Source organism: Octodon degus, unplaced genomic scaffold, assembly GCF_000260255.1.
Source record: "Octodon degus isolate 3935 unplaced genomic scaffold, OctDeg1.0 scaffold00089, whole genome shotgun sequence".
NCBI classification, from domain to species: domain Eukaryota; kingdom Metazoa; phylum Chordata; class Mammalia; order Rodentia; family Octodontidae; genus Octodon; species Octodon degus.
Window position 1 is genome coordinate 9,166,532 of NW_004524665.1, and position 23,387 is coordinate 9,189,918.

The 23,387-nt window shown below is 52.9% G+C and overlaps 1 protein-coding gene across 1 annotated transcript in view; it reads right to left on the reverse strand.

The window, feature by feature from the left end:
- Nucleotides 1–4,934: 4,934 nt before the first annotated feature.
- Ndufa10 (NADH:ubiquinone oxidoreductase subunit A10) overlaps nt 4,935–23,387 on the reverse strand; it is a 40,972-nt gene continuing 22,519 nt past the window's right edge. The window contains exons 9-10 of the mRNA XM_012516034.2: nt 22,850–22,958; nt 4,935–6,632 (exon numbers count right to left, since the gene is read on the reverse strand). Coding sequence (XP_012371488.1) covers nt 6,564–6,632; nt 22,850–22,958 — 178 coding nt within the window. The 3' untranslated portion in view covers nt 4,935–6,563. The remainder of the gene's footprint in view (nt 6,633–22,849; nt 22,959–23,387) is intronic.

The window sequence follows — 23,387 nt, forward strand, 5'->3', positions numbered from 1 at the left end:
CCTGGAGGGTACATGGGCCCTGCTGCCTGGAGCCTCTGGACACCCTGCCTGGAGGGTATATGGGCCCTGCTGCCTGCAGCCTCTGGACACCCTGCCTGGAGGGTACATGGGCCCTGCTGCCTGCAGCCTCTGGACACCCTGCCTGGAGGGTACATGGGCCCTGCTGCCTGGAGCCTCTGGACACCCTGCCTGGAGGGTACATGTGCCCTGCTGCCTGGAGCCTCAGGACACCCTACCTGGAGGGTATGTGGGCCGTGCTGCCTGGAGCCTCTAGACACCCTGCCTGGAAGGTACATCGGCCCTGCTTCCTGGAGCCTCTGGACACCCTGCCTGGAAGGTACATGGGCTTTGCCACCCTACATGCCCCGCTGTTCTCTGCGCACCCATTGGACACTGCTAAGCCCTGTTCTACCCACATTTCGAAGGGCATCACCTGGTCACTCTGCAAACACAAGGCTTACCCAAGCCTCACAAGAACACAAAAATGGAACACTGAGTAGAACTTTTTATCTGAAAACCTCTAACAGGAAGCTGGCTGGATCTATAAAGCCATGTTGAGGTATGCAGCAGGGCAGTGTAGTACGCTGGGACCAATCTGTCACAGACTGTCCAGGCGCTAGGCCTCTAAGAAGCTCCTCTATGACCACTGTGGGCCACACACAGCATGCGAGGGTTCTGGGGCTCAGGCCTGTGTGGCCAAACTGCTACGAAGGAGAGCATGGCAGGCTCAGGGAGAGGCTACAGGAGCCAGCGGCAGGAGCTGGAGGGTAAAGCTGTGTACAGCACAGGTGCCTTGCTTGCCTGCACTGCCAGGCGTCCAGCGAGGGCAGCCAGTATGTTCATACCTCTGCACTGAGCCATGTCTCCTCCCAGGCTGACACAGGCTACTCTGCCACCTGACATGGGAACAGCAGAGGGATGGTGGGTCACAGAGTGCCTGGTGGTGGTGGACAGGGCCTTGCACGCCCTTGCTGCAGCTCCACCCCGTGGAAGGGGGCAAGGGTTCTCAAGTCGGGTGTCTGGTGGGGATTCTTGCTCCCTCACCAGAAGACCAGCTTGCCAGGATCCTGTGTGGAAAGCAGCTGCCACTGGGGCACACACACATCCACGCCCAAGGGTCCACCCTGCCAGACCACAGGGACACCATGTCTCTCTGCACTGAGGTCAGTGTGGGTATGTGGTCGGCCATCTCCAGCTGCAGCTCCTCTCCAGGACTTTGCTCTTTGTAAGACAGGACCCAAAGCCTGGCACTGAGCTACAGCCCCTGCCTCCTGCGCTACCCCTCCACCACCACCCCCTTTGAGAGACAGTGTCACAGAGTTGTCCATTCTGGGCTCCAACTTGCAGTCTCTCGCCTCAGGCTCCCAGAACACTGCTGGAAAGATGGTAGGCCCTTGAGGAAAGCTGTCCTCTTCTAGCACATCAGCCTGCTCAGGCATGCAGCCCTTCTGGAGGGTTGGCTCTGGGTGGCCAACAGACTGCCTGTGCTCAGCAGCAGCTGCAGGAGGCCCTGGCAGATGGGGCCGTGCCCTGCTGACCTGCACACCTGGCCAAGGCCCTAGTGAGGATCAACGACTTGGCTCTTGCTGACTTGAGGCTCCTGCGAGGTGGGGAGGGGGCCTGCACATCCAGCTCTGAATGCGAGCCCTGGGCCTCCCTGCTGCGTCTTCAGATGCCCTGGAGACTCCTCTCAACCCCAGACCTCAGGAGGACGCCCATACACCTGCTTCATGAGTAGGTATCTCACAACATGGGCTGACCACCCCAACAGATCTGGACTCTGCTGGAAGGCCAAGCCCAGGCATACAAGGTCAAGGCACGCCAGGGCAGTTGGACCACAGCTTCTGCTTTTGGGAACATGAAGGTGATAGCTGCAACCTTGGGGATGTTGGGAGGAGGAAAGGAGGCCAATGTGAAGTGCCAGGGTGGGTCTGGATAGGGAAGCCCTGTATATGGGGTTCCGCGTGGTGGGAGGGGGCTGGGTTCACCCCTGCAGCCCAGGGCTGGGCAGGAAGAGGTGACCAGCATGGCAGTGAATGAGGAAAGGCAATCCTGCTGCAAACCCCAGGCTGAGTGGGCACTCCTCGCAGTGGCAGGACCCTTAGCCATCCAGGGCCATCAGCACTGCAGGGGAAAGCGCCCGACACCACTGGCCAGGAAGCCTCTGGCATCAGGCATGGGGGGCAGGGAGGGGAGTGCTGGAGGATAGAGAAGCTGCACCTGAGCTAGCCTTGCACCAGGGAGCCCCTGCTGCCACCCGCAAGAGCCCAAGCACCCAAAGCACTGCTGTCACAGCACATGGGAGAAAGCTTGCTTCGAGGAGGGTGGGGCGGTTGTGTATATCCAGCCGCTCACTGTCATCCAACATGAGACGGCTTCACCCTGACATCACCTGGGCTTCTATGTGAACCAAGAGCCCTGCAGTGTTCACTGTCACCTGTGACCAGGTAAAAATTGGCTCTGTACTCAGCACGTACAGGCGGTTAAGAGCCCAGGGATCCAGGCCGTGGAGCAATGCTGCCAGAACCAGGGGCCACCGTGGCAGACCTGCGACACGGGGTGCATGCTGGGCCACTGGCTCCCTCACACTCTGCACCGTGACTCAGGCTGCAGCCTACCCTGCCTGCTTTTCCCTGGCTACTCCAGCCAGTGGCCACTCTTTCTGCCTCTGTATCCCTCCCAGTAGAGATGTTTTCACCTGGGCGTTGGTTGGTGCATACTGAGTTCTTGTCTTTCACTCCAACAGGAATTCCTGTTCACTATTAAAGAATCCCATGCTATACATACTATATGTGCAAAACCCCAGCCCACCCAGGGCAGATAAACTCAAACTTTTGGGATCTGGGGCAAGACCCACTATCCCTTACAAACTAACAGCCAGAAATGGGTGGGGTGACCATCAAAGTATCCAAAGCACAAGGCCTCACAGCTGGCGCAGGCACTGCATGCCTGGGTGGCACGTGTGTGGGGCAGCGCCTACACCTACCGTCCTCAGGTCAGCTCTGCGGTTGTGACTTCTTGGTCTTGGGCCTCATCCTCAGCAAGGTCCAGGCCTCAGGGATGTCAGCGTCACTGCACAGACCCCGCTGGGAGCTCCAGGTGGCTGCTTGAGAACCCTGGACACCAGGCAGGGTGGGGACACTGAGGCGGGGCTGACCCATGCAGACACTGGCTGGAACCCTGCTCTGGCTGCAGCCTGCAGGGAAGGGCTCTCACACGCCAGTGCAGCCCAGGAGGGGAGCAGATGGTAGGGAGAAGGCCAACAGTGCCAACAAGGGCCAAGTGGACACTGCAGCCAGGTGCCACCTGGGCTCCAATGGAAGGGCCCACAAGTGGGAGGGGGCTGAGGATCTGGGATAAAAGAACCCCTGGATGGAGGCTGCCAGAGGCTGTGTGTCCAGTGCTGTAGGAAGCAAGCACTTCAGCCGGCAAGGTGGGGTAGAGGACAGGGAGCAGCTGCCCAGGAAACAGATGGGTAAGTGGGCAAGAACAGAGGGACCGGCTTTGGGGTGGTGTGGACTCGTGCCAGCCCATGCAGAAGGGGTACACGACTTCCCCATTTGGAACCCTGTGTGCTGGGCCCGCCCTGACCCCGCAACCTGTGCTTGGAATGGGCCTGGTCATGCCTCCATCACACTGCACTGTGGCCAGTGTTCCCCTGGCTGTGCTGTATTTGTTCATTTTGCTGTTCCCACCCCCACTCCGGTGCTGAATCACAGGGGGCCGGGTGTGCACTGTGGAGGTCAGCATGCAGCGGCGTGACACAGGAGAACAAAGCTCACACAATCGCCTGGCACAGCTTCTTCAAAGAATATCCACTGCAAAAACCGCCACTCAACTGTGTGCTTCCACCATGACACCGGCTCTAACCTGAGGTCATTAGGACCTTAATTTAAGAAGTGTTCACTTCTGAAAAATGCCTTTTTACTAAAATACATTCTAAGAAACGCTCAACGACTAGGGACCTACAGAAAGGACAACCTGTGCGTTTAAAGATAGCGTTTGGTTGTGTTTCTCTGGCTTCCTAGTACAATCCCAACAGCTCGGCTCCTTAAAGCGGAGGCAGTTCCTGCCAGGGAAGGCCCCCCATCGCTCTGTAGATGTGGCACTGGAACCCTCAACCTCCAGGACATCACAGGCAGGGTTGGCCCCCACCACAATGAGGCACCAAACGCAGGGCCAGCCTTCTGCTGGGGCTGGCTAAGGCCAGACTGTTCTAGTCCTTTCACAACGGTTTCCTTGGTAAAGTCCCACCCAGCAGGAAAGGATCCCAGGGCGGGGGTGGCTGGTGACACACTTCTGCTTTCTGGCTTGTGATTTTCCTAGAGCAAAATCTGCAGGTACCCAGCTTTATTTATATCCAGATGCAAAACCCAGAATCCCCCAGGCATAGGCTTGCTTCCACGCATCCAGCCTGCCGCCCACACACTTGTCCCCTTCAGGGCTGCATGCACCAAGGACAGTAACTGCAGCACTGCACCCAACCCAGAGGGCCAGCAAGTGCGAGCGAGACTGCGCCTTCTACTGAAAGCAGAGGACAACGTGCATCTTGACTTTGACCCGTTCTGCTAGGAGCAGCCAATTTCGAAACTCCTTCCGGTGTACAGGACACAGAGTCCAATAGGCCCCATGGCCAATGGGTTGCTGAAGAAAGGGCCAAACACCAGAGCTCTCTTGACTGCCTGTACTGCACAACCCGATACCTAAGTTACCTGAGGTGAGACGCACCTCAGGCACCCTCCTGCTGCTCTTACCCGGGCCCCTGCTGGCCAGGTGGCTGTACCATAGCTCCTGCGACAGCGGGGGACGGACTACCAGGATGCCCACTGGGGTAAGTCTTGCTCAAGGGGCCCTAAGGGACCTCTGAGCTCAAGGTTCTGTGTTAAATTTTGGTAAATTGTGGTTACTATCAAATTTGATAGAACAGAAAGGTATTTCAGAAAAAAATAGGACTTTAATACAATATTCTCATGTTTACAATAAACAAACACCTATAAGCACAGACACAAAACTACACTGTTGCAACATTATGCAGAGTTCCTAGCTCAGAGCACTGGGAATCCCAATATTCAAAACCATGTACTGAAACACACAAGGACACTGAGCTTCCTCTTCAGGGTTTCTAGTCCGAGACAAGACCAGGAGTGTGACAGCAGAAAATGAAGCAGCACACTTCCACACAAAGGTCATGTGCTGTCAGTGACCACACAGGGTCAGCTCAAACACATGTGGCCTCTCCCAGGGCCGGTCCACACCACACTAAGCTGCAACACTGCAGCTGAGCTATAGCTGAGCACCATACACCCCAGCCAGGTCTCGGGACACAGGCCAGAAGCCTTGCCACCACAACAGATGCCCTCTCCTCTCACTCCTGGGTCTGTGAACAGAGCAGATCAAGGACACTGCTGCAGTACCCCCTGCGGAGCTGCACTTCCACTGCATGGTCAAAGCAGTGCCCACTTACACCTGGACACTTTACTTCCAAGGAGGTAAAGTGGGGGAGGCTGGGGATGTATTCTTGTGCGTGCTGCACAGCAGCAAGGCCTCACACCGTCCTGCAAGATCAAAGTGTTCACTTCTGCACCACACAACGCTGATGTCACAGGGCACACGGCCACTGGACAGAGGCTGTATGCCATACAACCAAGAAGCTGAATGTTAAGCTGCACTACATTTACATTAATTTAAATCTAAATCATCAATGTAGATGACAGTTGCTGTGCAGACAGAACTCTACAGCTGAAACCCCAGTCTCATAGGATCCATTACTTGCTGCTGGGTTCCTGGACAGCAATGCTAATCTTCAGCTATGCTGCAAGAAAGCTATTTCTGTTTTCTAAGTCTACGACAGCAGCATGGCTTGCCTTCTCCTTACAGGGTGAGGAGGGCAGTAGGCTGGGCGCTCTCCCCACCTTCTCAGCTCACGTTCCCTGCAAAGATCAGGATCAGCACAGCCCCTGGGACAGGAGCCTGTGAACTGGGGCTGAAATTCCTTTTACATCCTACAGTGTTCTACAATCTACGGCCACCTTCCTGTTCTGAAACTACTGTCTACTTTTCTGATTGTTCCATGAGACTGCTACAATGGGAAAAGCCCCAGGAAAATGTCTTTCATATGGTATGCCTGCATTAACCGCACCACCACGACAGACAGCGCAGGGAGTGTGGGTGCACACACGTGTGCACGTATGTGCGTGGCGTGTATGTGCACGGCACGTGTGTGTGCAGAGGCAGGCAGCAGTTCCGTGGAAACGGCTTTATTTCAGGAGCTGAAGAACAATGCATGAAAGCTGCATGACCCAGGGCTACAAGGAGACGTGAAGCTTCAGGAGAGGGCTGCTGCGCAGGTGTCTCCCCTGGAACTGCAGAGCATTCCAGCAATGCGAGAGGCTCCAAAGCTTCTCAGTGGCATCTCTTTCTGCCACTTCACTACGTAAAGGGGCGACCGCCTCTGCCAGGCCATCTCTTCTGCGGTGTGACTTGCAGCCATCTGCTCCCTGCACAGTGCCCACAGAGCAGACGCATCTTCACTGCTGTGATGCAGCGCACGTGGAGGGCACCATTCACTTTAGCCAGATCCACTTGTCACCCACCTCGGCGTTGTACCCTGGGGCGTATCTGCGTCCTGGCAGCTGTGGGGAAGGCAGCACACGTGGTTAGAGATGGCCCAGGTGCTGTGGTCACCAGGGCCGTGTCTATGCCTTTGGTTCCTCTGCAGCCAGGTTCCCTGCCTGGATGCAGGGCTGTTGAGGGACAACCCCAGGGCAATACAGCCACCTGCACCTGATGGCAGTAAGGTAGCACCAATGCAGACAAACTGCAACCTCACGCTTTCAGTGTCACGACTAGAAACTGCAGCCGAACCCCAGGAGGAGCTGTGGGAGCAAGGCTGTGCAAACCTACTCCTCAGCCCAATCCCTGCACACCTCTCCCAGCCCTGGCCAGGGCCTCTTACTCAGGGGTGCAGATGGTGAGAGTGATTTCAGGTACAAAACAGGATGCAGGACAGGGCAGTGACAGAAGGTTGCCTTTCACAAGGCTATGTCCGCAGCACCTGCTCCCAAGGCGGTGAGCTACCACGGCTGCTAACAACAAAGGCGGATGGGGGTTGAGCCCAGGCCCTTCATTACACCCTAACCTTTGCTTTTCTTAAAAAAATGTACTTGGCACAGGGTCTTGCTACGCAGCTGGGGCACTCAGTGATCCTCTTATTTTCAGCCTCCCAGCAATGGGATTACAGGCGTGTGCCACCATGCCTGGTCTCAGTGCTGGGCTCAGTGCAACTGAAGGCGGGGCTGACGAGGCATGTGGTTTTGGGTATCGAACCCTGGTCCCTGAGCTTGCTTATGCAGGTGCTTAGTCCGCTGGCCCTTTTTAAAAATTCTGAGGCATGTTCTCAAAACATCACTGTATCACCCAGGCTGGGCTTGAGCTTGAGTCCTCCCACCTCAACCTCCTGAAGTGCTGGTTTAACAGGATGCGCCAGCATGCCAGCTCAGCACAGTATCTTTTACCAAGTGTCAGCAAGCCAGGACAGAGAACTGAGTCCATTCACACTTCGAATCAGTATGGACAAACAGTGCACCTGTGCCCAACACACACACACACACACACACACACACACACACACACACAGCTTCCCCACCCTGCTCTCTATAGAATAGGCACCAAAACTGTCTTTTAAGGATGCAACCTCCTTTTTCAACACAGAAGCCAGTGGTAGTTGGCACACCAGCTGCAGTCAGCCTCTGTAAGACTACACAGGGCCAGCAGCGCAGGTGACATGCACCCCACCCATGCCGTGAGTGCCAGCAGCACCCAGGCCATCTTCAGGCCAGTGACCTCACAGATGACAGCAGCCCAAGCTCTGGGGTCCCAGAGGCCTGTGTCCACCTCACATTTCCATGGAAGCCTCACCACCAGCCACTGTCCAGGAAAACCACTGCTGAGCCTGGTTGTAGGGAAGCTGCACTGGACTGGGATCGGAGTGGCAGGCACTATGGGTAGGTTCTGTCTGTTGGCTACAGTGAATGACAGTTTTATCTGAGTGCCACACCTACCCTGGGACACAAAAGGAAAAGGTCCAGCTTCCCAGGAGTTGGCACTCCTGGGCTCTAGGCAGAGAGATCAGGAAGGGGGCAGGGCCATTCCTGGGGTCAAACAGGGGACAGTGCAGGCAAGTATCAGAAGTGGGTGCTCAGGTAGGGAGGAGCCCTGGGGTGCTTGCCTGCCAACCTGATGAAGGTACTGGTGGAACTGTGTGTCTTGTGCCATGGAGTGATGATGGATACCTGCCATGGTCCCAAGAACAGGGAGGAGTGGTCTATCCAGAAGGGTGGCCTGGGGCTGACACACACAGGACTGAAGCATCTGCAGCTGAGACAGGTAAAGGAATGTCACAACTGAGGAGCACATGGTGCCCATAGGGACCCTGCCATTAGCACACCTCTGAGCCTGGGATGCACAGGCCTGGGCTGAGGGCTGAGAGGGAGCTGGACAGGCCCCGGAGGGCCAGTGAGGGGCTGCGGTCTCGGCATGTGACACCTGGGGGTCTTGGGCCAGATGGTGGCCAAGAAGTGCCTATCAGAGCAGGACAGGAGAGATGGGGGGAGGAGAGACCATGTGGGAGGGAAAGGCAGCTGTAATTAAGGGGGTCACACAGGCGAAGCTGACTCTACACAGCATGCTGCGCTTGAGCCAGGCAAAGGGGTGTGGATGGGACAGTGTCACAGGTGGTTGAAGGACCTGGTGCCCAAAGTTATCTGCAAGAGCCTGAGAGAGGGTCACGTCAGAGCAGGAAATGGCAGTGACTGTGGGTGGGAGGGTCAGGCTGATTTGGGGCTAGGCTAGGGGTGCAGGGGCCATAAGAAAGTGGGGAGGAAAAGACTCAGCTCCCCCAGCCTCTCAAGGCAGCACAGCCCCGCCAGAAGGTGTGTGTTGTTTGAGGTCACTTTGTGTTGACTGATACCAACGGCCATGACACAACACTCACCCAGGGTGGGTCTTACTTTCTGTGAGGAGACAGGTGGGAATATCTATCAAAAGAACTCAGGATGGACACATGTGCAGGGCAGGTGAGGCATAGGACAGAGCAAGCTGCCACCTGCAGACCTTCAGGCAGGCCCCAGGCCCCAGCCCCAAATGCCAGGAATGCAGTCCTGCTTAAGCATCCAACACCGAAGGGGGTCCCCACAGAAGTTGGCTGCTTCTTCCTAGATGGACCACTCTGCAGAGTGCTGCCACCCGAAGAACAGATCACAGCAAGGTTCTGCATGCTGCCAACGACAGCCAGTGGGGAGCTGCCTGGAAATGCAAGGGGTCAGTGTGCCCAGTGTTTTCGATTAAAGCCCTCATTAAATGACATACCCAGCCCAGGAGTGGCCACACAGCTGACACAGCAGGCCCTTCAGAACACAGGCTGGGCATGGCAGCATGGTTGCTTTCACCTTTGCAATAGAATTTTAAACCACAGCAAGTAATATCAAACCTGCCGAGCCCAGCCAGTATCTACTAATTGCCTCACAAACCCATGCTTTGGCTTCACGGGCGGTGTTCATGTGGACTCCAACATCCAGGGGACACTCAGGGGCTGGTGTCTCTTTAGTGTGTGTGAGCCAAGACAGGGCCACAGAGGGTGTTCATCTGGAGGATCTCACACCAAAAAAACGCAGACAGACCAGCTCATTATTACTTCACGCCAGCACCCGCTAGCTTAACCTAGGCCTTCAAGCCCCGAAGTCCTCCCGACTCCATCTCACCACACAAGGAAAGTGGAGCTGGCCAGGAGGAGGTGGCACAGGATCCCTGCGCCTCGGGAGGTGCGTGCGCCTTTCGTGCAGGTGGGTATAGTCGGCACCCTGAGCAGCCCATGCGCTGACCCTGCTAGAGCCTGGCACTCGGCTAGGAGGGGCACAGGACCCTGCAAGCAGCGCCAGGATCCCTGCTCCCCCGTCTCAACAGCAGCCCCTCTGGACTCACTCAGCTCGCAGTGTCTTGGTAAGGTTAGTACTTTCCTTACACTTCCCATTAAGAAAATCAAATAGCCATTTGTTTACTAAAATAAGGTGGGGGGCATAGCAGATTACAAACCAAATGCCAGAACATCTCCAGAGCAGAAACCACCAAGGGAAGCTCACCCTCCCTGGGCCAGCGGGACAGTCCACCTAAGGGTCACACCAGGGAGGGACCAAGCCAAGCCCCGAGAAGCCCACTTGCCAGTCAGACTGGAACCTGGGCTGGCCCAGAGTCCTCTTCCCAGGAGCCTGGTCACAGGGTACAGCTGCACCCACAAGGCGGCTCTGTCATGGCTAGGGGCTTGCTCCACTACTCCACCTGCTTGGGGATCTGGATCTGGATCTTCTCCAAGCAAAACAGACCAAGCTGCACGGTGCTCCCTGGCATACCCATTCAGGCACTGGAAGCTCACAAGAGCACTCTGCTGCCCAACTGTTTACTGCATAAATCCACACATCAGAGGCGATGGCTACTTAAAGCTAACATATACAAGAACAGGGCATGAGTGGCATTCCTGGCCTGCAACTCAAGGGCTAATGTGTGCAGTGTGGGGCTCCCTGCTTCCTTCTTCAACACACAGTGCCAACTGGGAGGGAGGAAGGCACAGGAGCTGTGAGGCCTCGGGAGGGATAAGGAAGGGGCATGCCCATTCCAACAGCTCTGTGCAGCCTTCTGAACCTGCGGACTGCGCAGCTTGCCACTCATGCAGCTCTATGCCATCATGGGCCAGAGTCTGAGCATGGTCCTGCAGCGTCTCCTACGTCTACCTTTCCAGCCTGTAAGGGAACCTGTCTGGATAAACCTCCAGAAAAGGAACTGCTTGCTTAAGGAAAAACCACCAACAATGGAGCAGCAGGCACCAATGCAGCCACTGGAGCAGGCTTGACTCCACTGTGTACAACTCTGGCTCGAATCGCCTCACTGCATTCAGTGCGTGGGCTGACTCAGGCCTTTGGCTCCTTCTCGGGGACTGTCCCCGCTCAGCCTCTTCCTGCTCCCTACAGAAGGGGGCACATGGGCTGCAGTTAAGACCTAGCTGCTGCACTACCTCCAAACATGTATTGCCAGTGGCATCACGCCATTGATTCACATGACAGCAGCGTCCAGCCCCAATGCCAGAGGTACTCATAGAAATTCATCATTGACCAGCGGCCCCATGCAAGGTAGGGCAGGAACCTGGCACGGATCTGCTCACCTAGGGATTATTTAGAGAGTGTGCCTGAGTGCCAGGCCCTGTGCTGGGCAGCAGAGTAACTTGGGGACAGGATGGTTCCAGAAGTACCAGCCAGGGGCTTCTAACATGAAATAGACAGGGTGAAGCCACTGAGCCCAGGACTCAAGTCCCACATGGGAACTGGCAGGCCCTCCACACAAGCCAGGCTGTCTCCATGCCACGAGGGCCAAGGTAGCACACTGAGCTTACACCAAACAACTCAGACATGCGTTACTTCCATGTCACCCAGCCAGCTGTGTGGCTGAAGGAGGTGAGAAGAAAACAACTGTGCCCCGTACCTTCCCCTGGTGGAGACTGAATGTTACCTACACCACAAGGGTGGAGCCCTCACTGTTCTGAGATATGAGTGAGAACAGCCCCACCTTCCCTAGCTCTAGGATACACATGGAAAACACACAGCTTGGAATGTGGGCAGAGCTCAGAGCAGGAGTAAAGCTCCTTCCCTAGCCACATGCTGGACTCTGCGCCCTGAACCCCGGAGCCCTGGCACTGTTACAGCACGAGGCCTGCCTCTCTGAGACCCAGCGGACCAAACCATGCTAGGCAAAGCCAGCAGCTCCTCTCCACCACGAGGAACTGATCTGGATTCTCTCTCCACACATGTACTATGACAGTGGACAGACTGAAGCTGGAGCCCACATCTGACACTGGGAAGGTCAGTATCTGGGGCACAGAGTGGAGAGGTGAGGGACCTGCAGAAATCGCACAGGGGCCCCTAGGCAACAGGGGTGAGGCTGCACATGCCTGGAGGGGCTGTGAAAGCCCAGGTGGGTCCACTGGCCTCAGAGCACAGGTGCACACTCAAGAGACCCCAGACCACACCAGTACTGGACACAGAGTCCCTGAAGACAGGCTACTCTGGACACTTCAAACCCAAGTCCCCATGGGTTTAACAATGAGGTGCAAGTAGTTTCACTGCCTGCCAGGAAAATCTTATCACTTGTCACAGAAATAGAACAAGATCTCCCATTATAAAATTTACAAAGTATTACAAGCAATGAAACACTTTCAGACACATGAAAAAAAAAAATGTGACCACAACCAGGGGAAAATCAGGCTGACTCAGGAAAGATAGTGATGAATGAAGGAACAAAGATGCTAAAACAGCTGTCAGTAACAGGCAGAGAACCAAGCAAAATTTCTGGAGTTAACTAGGATCCCTGAAATTCAGCTCCACGGGTGAAGCGGGTATGGTGGCCACATACACATGCTGCTCGGGGGCCCACCGTGGGGAGCAGCACCAGCCTGCAACGCGGACCCTGGGAATCTAATGGCAGCCCACTGCAGGGTCAAGGAAGGGGCCCTGAGCATAGCTCTTCTGAGCAGGCCCTGACCAGGACTCTCCACTGCTGCTGGCCAGCATCCTGGCCTGGGCCTGTCCCCATCTCTCAGGAAGTCTCCACCGCTGCTGGCCAGCGTCCCAGCCTGGCCCTGTCCCCGTCTCTCAGGCTCCTTCCTGGGCCCTTCCTAGGTGTGTCCCTGAAAAGAAGCCCTGCTGGGTCTCATCCCTTGGGAGACACAAACTTGTAAAACCACAGAAAATACCAGTGACTTTGCAGATGGCACTAGAGAGCATTCAAATTAAGGCGCTCAAAGAGAAGAGCCCAAAGCCAACAGCCTCAGGGACTCGTGGAAAACATGGATCCAGCGCATGCACACAGGAGGGGAGGACAGAAAACGCTGAAGCAATAATGACTAAGCATTTTCCAAATGCTCTGAAAGCTATAACCTTCAGTTTATGACACTCAGAAGTCACATGCAAGGTGAAGACAGCAACCTGAAGCATATCACAATTGAAGCCTGTTTAACCCTGATGGTAAAAACGTCCAGAGAAGACCCATATAGCAGCCAGAGAGAGGAGGCTCCAAGCGCCCAAGGACCCTTGGGAGGAGCAGCGGCAGACCTCCCCGCAGGAGCAGGTGTGCCGAGGGCGGCAGGGCTCGCGTGGGAGGAGAAACTGCGGACCACATCCTCTGCCAAACCGAGCTGCCCATCACAGTAATGCTGCAATAAGAACTTACATTTTTTTTTTTTTTCAGACAAATATGAGCTAACAGAAGTCACTGAATGGGAAAAGCAAAACAAGCTATATCACATACAGGTACAAATTCTCTATGATGAATGTGATCATAATATAAATCTGAAATGTGCCAATAAATTCTAATTAAGAAATAGAAATGTATTACATATATGTAACCATGAAAAAAAGTCACTGCTATCAGACCTGCACTGGAGAAGTTATTCAGCCGAAAGAAAGATGATGCCAGGTGAAACCTGGCTCCCAAGGAGTAAGTACAGCAGAGATGGCAGCCTCGGCAAGGGTGTGGCTGCGGCCTCAGCTGTGTGAGGCTGTCGAGCTGTCACTACTCAAAGGAAAGAAGGAAACAATGTAGCTAGCAAAGCCAGAAGAACATATAACACAAGGAAAAAGCAGTCCACCCCAGAGGAGCCGCTGGGCCTCGAGCCTCGCCACTGCCCCGCATATGCAGGTGGAAGTCACAGCTGGGGAGCCCCATCCACCCGAGGTCTCCCTACGGCCCTACCTACCGACAGCAAACCTCTGGGAGCTCAGGCCTGCACAGACAGCCTTCAGCTCTTGAGGGAGTACCACACCAACACCAAAAGTACCCCTGCTGTTTTGTGAAAAACATAAGTAGAAAGGAACACAATTAACAGTGCCAGGAGCTCAAAGGCAGACATATGCACAAGAAAGGCCATCCAAGACACAGCAAGCAGAACTCCTGCTAACACTTCCCAGGGATGGGTGCGTGGATCGCCAAGTCTCCAGCTGACCCTGGCACACCTTCCTCCACCAGATGCCCTCCTCCAGCTCTTGTGAGAGCTCTCCTGCGCCAGCTGTGCCTCGACATTCTGCCACCGAGTCCTGTCATGCACCACGAAGTACGTCCTGATGCTACCAGGAGCTCATCCAGGGCTCTCTCCTCGGGCCGCACCTACAAGCGCGGTCCGCTGTGGTCCTCTGTGCTCCCATTCACACGAGGGGCTGCCTGCCTGCCGTGATTTCCCATGTCCCAGCAGAAAGAGCCACTGCTATCCCTACTCAGAAGGGAGGTGCTAAGCTCCGTGACTAGGGCTGGATCATTCTACTGTCAGGTCCAAATGTTTTACTCCTCCACATAAGTAACCACTGAAGCAAACTACAACTCCTAATGTGCTGAAAATAACGTGCCATCTCTGCTTCCCTCAGTACTGTGATACCTGTGGTTTACTGCATCCTCTCCCTTCCCTCATGCATCTGCCCATCAGCGGAGTGCCACGTGGCTTGGGTTTTCAGAGGTGAGGTTTTCTGAGCTGGGTTGGGCAGTCCATGACCAACTGTGACCCAGGTAGCTGCCTCTGCGCCCTTCCAGCCCCTTCACGCACATCTCTGCTTACAATGCTTGGGGAGCATTCACATCCTAATGCCACCACGTGGAGACCACGACACTTGATGTTTTTACATGTAAAAGAGTGCCATATATACATCCTAGCACCGAGTCTTTGCTATATTACTGTGAACAGGCAAATTTACAGGGGAAAAAAAAGAACTGAAGGAAATCCAGCTTGAGCCTATCAGGTCTGCTTCACTCCATTAGGGATAGGGAATGGGTTATGTTAGCCGTCACTGACTTGGCCTCTAAGGTGCTCTGAAAATCTTCAAACTACTAAAGAGTTCTGTGGTGATTTGGGGATTCCAATTTCCAACTCCTATTTTCCATTATTGCATATAAATGCTAATGAACTCTGCTAACAACTTTTCATTAATTTCAAGGAATATTGTAGAAATATTTCCAATATTATGCAGCATAAATCAAACAAAACTGAAGTTAATTTTCAACGAAACCTTTTTATCAAAGTCAATTTTAAAAACTCATCTTTCTGAAACAAATGCCTTCTATTTAATACATAGACACTATATTCTATTTACCAGAAAAAGGCTCGTGCTTAGTTGTGATACACACTGCAATGGGTAGTGTACCTTACAGTTCTGTCCTCATCCCCCTTTACTTCTACTGGCTTTGAAGGAAGAAAAGCTCCTACTTTACGCATTGTTTAAATACTCAAACAGTACGCTTTCTGTAGCAAAAGTAATTCCTACCCAAAACAAGAGCACTCCTGGATGTGCAGGCTGCCTTAGGACACTTTCTCAATACTTCATATCCGTGGACCACAACCAGCAAATATGCACAATCACTGTACCCGGAAAAAGTTCATCTTTGCTACTTTCCATGCACAAAAGTACAACACCTGAGACACAAACTGATGCCAGTATCAATGAATTCCCAGGGCACACAAAAGCATATGTACTGTAGGCAAATCACATCTCCTTCCCTAACTGTGGTGGACAGTAAAGGCAGTGCAAGTCTACTTTAGCTCAATGAGAACTTGTATCTTAACATAACTGCATATGGAGTTCTCGAAGTTCTCAATACCTGGAGGAGATGCAGTCAAGTCTAGTCTGCCTTCTTTGGCATGTTTAGATAAATTGATGTAGTGGTTTTTCTTTACTGCAAGTTTTTCTTTATTAAAGAGAACTTCATAAAGGCAAGATAATACAGCTAACATATTAAAGCTATTAAAAACATTTATGGTAACTTGATACTGAAAATGAAAACAACCTGAGATAGTAAAGAAATAAAAACAGCAGGACAGATAAGGGAGATTCTGTCGTCCTGGCAACAGTAAGGACAGTGGCTTCTTGCAGCAAGTGCCTGTGCCAGCTGTCAGCATCCCATAGTGGCAGCAAGAGCCACATCCTCACTGCCCATGTCTATGCGGGCTCTGCTCGCCCACGCCTCAGCTGCTGCTCCAACACACCTGGCCACTCTGTGCCACGCCCTACCACACTGCTGGGCCACATGGAGATGGAGCTGGTGTGCGTGTGGCTCCTGTGGGCCCCTGGGCCACAGCTGGCCATGCCTTGCATTTGGGTGTGATCCTCTTTGCATACTTCTTCGCTCTGAGGTGAGTGCCCTGACTTCAGAGCTGCGCGCCAGGATGAGCCCACTGTCTGATCTCCGACCTGAGCCCTACCTTGACACGGCTAGGGTACACTGCTGAGGCCCAGCTACACCGCTGCTCCTCTCCACAAGTGCGGCAACACGGTGATCTGCTCCGAAACAGCAATCTCAGCAGCACTGGCTTTGCAAGAGCAGAATTTAATTAATTTATGAAAAGCAGTTCTATAGAAGTCTGAAAAGAAAAGTCTGCTGTTTTATTAAAACGCAGCTGGCTGGTGAACCATCAGGTTCCAGGGAGTTGCTGGAATCAAGGTGGGGAGCTGCTGTCAGGGAGGAGCGGTATCTGTCACTGGTTTTGATGCTTTTTAAAAACCCAAGACCCATGTTTATGGTCTGAATTACAAGAAATGCACGCTCCTCCAGTGTGAAAGCTGGACTAGGGCCTCCTCTGTGCACATGCTCTACACGGCTGCATCCCACCCCTGGAGTCTCTGCAGGGCACTCCTCTGGGGTAGCTTCAGGTCACCAGCAGACAAAAGTACAGGCCACTGAGACACCCATGAGAGGCCTGCCTGTGGCCCCAGAGGAAAGCCTATATGCAAGTCCAGAGCTACAGAGAGCCACCTCCCATCTGAGCTCCTTATACCCCAGGCCAGCCACTGCCCTCTTTGGTGACCTCTCCATCCTCCGCTTCTCTTCCCCTACATTTACTCCCTGATGAGGAAAGAGAATGGCTGGAGCAGTGAGGGCCACTGCCAACCCTCCCACGCATCACCTTTCCCTGCACCAATTAAAGATCCTTCATGATAGTTTGCTTAGTTTTAAAAGCCTAAGAGAACCCCTTGGGGGTGCATGCCTGTAAGTCTAGCACTGAGAAGCTATGGCAGGAGAATCCTAAGTTAAAGCCCAGCCCGAGGTGCTTGGCATCTAGGGAAAACCTGTCTCAAAGTAAACAAATAAAAATAGCTATTGATGTAGCTCAGAGAGAAGGCCTTGGGTTCAATTCCCAGTACCATTGGGGGGGGGGATGGGAGTGGGTAATAAAGCCTAACAGGCAAGCCCCAGCCTGGCTGTGCCAAGGAAAGGCACCTGGCATTGGTAAACAGTCCCCCAGGACAGAAAGGCCACAGGTCTCTGTGGCGCTCACCACGACTGTGGAAATGCTCTGACCCCTCTGCCCTCTGCCCTGGCTCAGGGGCACACCCAGGAAACAGGCAGAAGCCTGTGAGCACACTGCCCAGACTGAGACTCGCTCACAGAGGGCTGCCACAGCCGGAGTCCCACCTGATTAACCACAGGCTCCCCACTGCCCCTGCCCCTGCCCCTCATCATGACAGGCGCAGCCCCTCCCTGTCAAGAGTTTTGCCATCAGGTGTATCTGCCTGCCATCCACTCCTGTTAGAACACCAGCTCCCACAAAGCAGGGCCTCCTCTTACCTCAAGCTTAAGCACAAGCAGCTACTGAACAAACTGTGCTGAGGAAGCCCTGCATGCGACGTGGACTGCAGGATAGCACTTCTAATACTTGGAGCTCTAATTATTAAAAAAGATAAGAATCCCCTCATCAGCTGGGTTTCTCTTCTATGCTTTGAGAGGAGAGACTGAATCCTCTCTCTTCGGGGACTATTCCTTGGGCAAACACCTACTGAGACTGAAGACAGAATTTTCAACTCAGGGACAACCGTTGGATGGACACACAAGGGACTTCACCAAAGCAACCCCTAGATTGCAAGGGGAAGTGCAAGAGCCAGCTGCAGGTCTGCAGGCTCTGACGAGAAGACCCCTAGAACCTTGGTCAGATGCACTTTGTGTCCCGCCAGACTATCACTCACAACGAAAATGGCTGAATCCATGGTCTACTGAAGTTGCAGCTGCTGCAGGCATTAAAAGCCGCTGGGAGCCAGGACAGGCCAGGCTCTTATGGACTGGGAGAACACATACACAGTGCCTCTCGTGTCTGGACGCTGCAAGCAGCCATGGTCCCCTAAATTCCAGTTCTGAGGGAGCCCAGGCAGGGTGGCTAGGGTCAGCTGGCAATGCAGGACATACAGTTAAATGGAATATTGGGGATACCCTTCCATTAGGACCGCATCTGTTCCCCACTCAGGGAAAACTGGGCCTCCCAAGATTTCTCAGACATTCCCACTAACAGCTCAGGAATGAGGCCTATACAACAGGAGCTGAGGACTCAGTCTCCAAAACTGTAGAGAAACAAACCACCATGAGCAAGAAACCAGGCACATCAGATGCAGAAGTGCAGTCAACTATGTTTACAAAATTAAAGAGAAGTGGTAAACAATAAAGTGAGGCACAGCATCCTAACAACAAGACTCAGAAAGCACTGGCCTAAGGAAAAAGAAATTCATACCCAGACCAGTCTTTGCAAAAGCAAACCCCAAGGACAAAAAACCTAGAGAGATCTAAAAGAGAAAAGGAGACTGTAAGGCTGGATTAAAACAATCAAGGGTCAGGGCACTTTCCTTTTCCCAGAAATTCGTGCTGGCCCTATAACTCCTAGCCACAAAGCATGAGCAGGTGCACAGGCTGTGCAGGAGGAACAGATGCAGTGCAGCAGGAGGAAGGCCGGCCCCGTGTGTCCTGGTACACGCACTAGCACAGGGCACGTCTGCTGGAATCCCTCTGGAGCTACACACTACGTTTCTGGAATTTTATTACCCTTCTCATGTTAACTAGCACTATGTGCACTCTGCAAGCTGCTGGTGGAGCCTGACTAAGACACTCGCATTTTCAAGTTAAAAACAAAATCCCACAAACAAAACCTCCTAGCAGAGAGTAACTACACCCAGGATGCTGGGGTTCTAGGGCCCCTGACCTGAACAGCACCCGCCCTCTATGCAAGTGCCAGCCCCTCCTCTCCTGAGACCCTCCCACTGCCGCTGGCTCCTGGGACTTGGCTTCCTGCCCTGCCAAGCCCGCTGGCATGGCTGGTCACCTGGTCAAGCAGGAGGCCCCTGGCCGGTCATATGCATGTGAATAAAGTTTTGTTCAGACTCAGCTTTCTCTCTGAGAAGATGCTTATTTTGATTTTCCTCATTCATCTTTTTTTAACATACATAAAACAAAACCTAAACCCTTTTCTAAAAAGCTCTATTCTTTTTAGATCTTTATTTAAATTTCTTCTTGTGACATGTAATTCTCCAAAACAGTATTTAATTTGTTTAGTAGTTCAAATTTCACAGTGATTCCCACTAAACCTCAGAATCCAAACTCTGACCCAACCAAAAGCAACTTAACAGCCTGTCCTCCCCGGGTGGCCTTGAGGTGAGGGCTCTGGGGATGATGCTGCACCCTGCAGGCACGCTCTGCCGGGCCCCTGCTCCCTGCCTGCCCAGCCTGCCCAGCACCCTGGGTGGCATCGAGGTGAGGGCTCTGGGGACAATGCTGCACCCTGCAGGCATGCTCCGCCAGGCCCCTGCTCTCTGCACCTTCTCCCACCTGCCCAGCGCCTCTGCTCCAGGCCAAATGACCCTGTGAGGGCTTCAGGATCTGAGGAATGATGGACTCTTAGGAACTACCTTTTCTGACACCTGCCTTCATACTACGTCATTAGCACTGGATTTTAAGTTGTTTCTAAGAGAATCAAAGAAGTTGGAGAAATAGATTTTACAGTTAGGATTTTAGTTTGTAATGTGTCTCGTGTTTAATGTGTTTTACAGCACTGGGCATCGTGTTACCTCAACACTGGCCTGAACCATGGGTAGCACCACCCGCCTGTTCAATGACCACAAGCAAAGAAGCCCACCCTTTCTGATGGTGCCACTGGGTCAAGGGTGGGACAAGGAGAGCCACCTACTGCTCACGGGGATAGGTGGGTCCTCTGTAGAGCGGGCTGGAGATACAGATGGAGGCCTATGAGCAGGGCACATGGCATTCCTTGTCTACCAAGGGCCATCGAGAGGCCAGGCATGTGGCACTGCACCAGGTGCAGCATCAGCCCGAGAAGGTGGGCTCCTGCCCACAGCAGCCCAGCTAGCTCTGAGCTCAGCTGCCGGGCGGGCCTACTGCACAAAGCCACAAACCTGCAGCCAGCTGTGTGCAGATCCACAACAGGGCTCCATTCGCCCATCCCACACAAGACCACTTCCAGAGGACACTGGGTAACAATCATTGCTGGCACTTTTATGGGATGCTATTGCTTTCCTTGAGGCTCAGAGTTGGGGTGTATGAGAATTGTCTGCTAGCCTCAGTTTTTCCATAAATGTAAAACTGTTCTAAAAATTGAAGTTCCCTTCCAAAAATGCTGAGAAATTTGAAAAATTAGATTTTCCAATCATCTACTGATTAAAACTTTAACATTTCTAAACATTTACTCATACTTAAAACCACAAGCTTAACACCATCATTCTCTTTAATGCAAACAAAGCCACACACAGTAACAATGCAGAAGTGCTAGATGTTCCCCATGAAGCTGTGGCAATGGCTAGGACACCAGCTCCCGAGGTGTGGCTGCACAGCCCACTCTGCCCTCCGGGGCAGCCAGTGCTCAGGCAGCACACACCAGGCCCTGCCCAAAGCAGGGAACACCGCAGCTCAGGCAAGCGCTGGGTGCAGGGGCCCCTCCCAAGTGCTCTGGGCCTCTGTGCTCAGCAGCAGACAGCAAGGTGCTGAGCAGAGCTTCAGGCACAGAAGTACTGAGGGGCAAGAACACGGTGCAAAGCCACCATGACAACGGTCTCCTGGGAAGGACAAGCAGGACCTCACCAGACCTCACAACCCTTGGGACCAGCACTGATCCTTGAGTGGACTCAGGTGCAGTCTCAACCTCAGCACCTGCTCGCACCTGCGCAACACATCAGCAGGCCTAAGGCACACTGGCCAAAGCCTCGAGGTACCTTCATATTCTTAAACTAATGGCTGTCACATGAGAACACCACAATGGAAGAATGAAAAACTGACAACCAAGCATATCATGATTCAATAAGCAAAACCAGAAGGGGTAGGAGAAGCAGACAGCGAAGACGAGCATGAAAAATACCCAGGAGCTCAGACGATGGAAGGAACCTGGTGAGCAGGTCCAACAGGAATGACCGAGGCCCGAGTGAGAGAGCAAAAGAGACCGGCAGAGCAATACAACAGTGGAGATCATCGAGAGGAGTGTGGCAAGTGTGCATACACCAAGTATGTGTGCATTTGCACACTCAAGTGCACAGACATCCTAGTGCAGGAGCGGTGAACCTCCAGCACATGTGGTAGTGTGTTTTAAGACCAAAGATGTCAATGTAGAGTTTTTTCTGAACTAAAGCCTCAGTACACAGCTTTAATTGCAGTGTTGGCACTTGGACGTAAGTGAAATGAGCTGCAGTTCGGGCACTTGGTCTCCACAAGGTTTGCTGCCACTGCACTAGACGGTACTCAAAAAACCCCTTTAAAGAGAAAATGAACGCTGCCAGAGAAATAAGAAGTATCATCTTCAAAAGAAGATAGCAATCTATTGATCAGAAACCCAAAAACCAGAAGCACAAAATACTGAAATTTAGGAGTGCTGCAAGAAAAAAATAGCAATTTAGAATTCTAAACCCAATGCAAAAAGCCCTTCTGCAGGGCTAGTAAGACTGACACCTCCCTGGGGGTGAGGGGCCTCTGAGGCAGGCCAATGGTGGCAGAGAACAGGAAACAGGCCATGCTCACGGGTATTAATCCAGTAAAGAAATACCCGAGGCAGGTGCTGGGTCACCCATACTTCAAGATGCGCAGAAACTGCCCTTGCGTGAAGCCCGCAGTGTGACAGGATCCGCAGAGGCAGGTGCACTTCGAGGTGTCGGCACAGAAAGAGCAGAAATATGAATACTTACATACACAGAGCCATAGCCACCTGCAGTCCACATTGATGCGAACACACAAATGAGTAAGTGAAGGGAGGAAAAGAACTCATGATGGAGAAGGGCCGGGAGAGCTAGAAGAATTACCATCTGGGGAATATTAGCAATAAGGGATGTAATTAAGAAGCCAACAGACACTGAAACTGTTAGGTGAAAATGTGATGTGGGCTCAAGGTACTTTCCCCAAAATGTTTAGTGATTACAAACAGTGAGAAAGTGACTTTATTACAAAGACACAGTGTTAATCAAGTGACCAAAAGTAACACAAGCAGTGCTGGGAGATGGGAGGCATACGCTACCTGGTAAGATGCAGCCAGTGTTACACACACGCATGTGCGCGCACACATCCCACGAGAAACAGACAACAGAACCAAACTGAGACACTCAGCAAAGCACTGCCCTGCTGCCTTCCAAGGCGTCAAGGTCTGTAGTCTAGGCCAGCCCCAGGACTAACTTGGATGCCAAGAGACTGAAGAGTCAAGCATTAAGTGCAGTCTATTACTTGGGTCTAGAATCCTCACAGGGTCACAGATTGACCCCTGCCACAGGGCCTGGGGCTAGGTGGCCCTAGTGTGTGCAAATGTTCATTTACTGACTGCGACAGCTAGAGAGCGGGATGTGCAGGAAAATGTCTCTGGAAGAACAACACATGCAAGCAGAGGGTCTCACACATTAGTGGGCCTCACACTGACTGATGGCAGACTCATCAAAGCAAGGTCCTGGGCCCCAGCCCTGAGGGTCTGATCCAGCAGAGGCCTAGGTCCCCTCCCCCAAGACGACCCTGAACATTGCATTCTTACCTCTCTGAATTTGTGGAAGACCCGGTCAGTTTGGTGAGCTCCAACTGTAATTTCTGGGAGATACACAGGGATAGTAGTGAAATTCAGCACTTCCAACTTATCTTGAACCCTAAAAGACAAGACATGTGGGTCATATGAAACCATCAAAGTAAATACAATAAAAAGTGCCAAGTCTGATTTTTTTTTTTTTTTTTAAAGAGCCACATAAAAAATTCACAAGACAGGGCCGGGGACATGGCTCAGTAGAACAAGAGCTTGCCTGGCAAGTGCAAGGGCCTGAGTTCAATCCCTGGTTCTGAGAAAATAAATAAATAAATAAAATAAAAAATTTATAAGACAAATGCTCCTCATTCCCAAGTACCCATCTCAGCAGTACCAGCTGAGCACAAGGCTCCAGGGCCTGTACAAGATGCTCTGCCATGCCACAGGAGGATGAGTCCAGCCCCCACGGGTGTCCTCAGACGAAAGCATTCTGGGAACAAGGGCACCCCAGAAACATGCAGGGGCCAAAGTGTACCTTACATGCAGAGACAGGAAG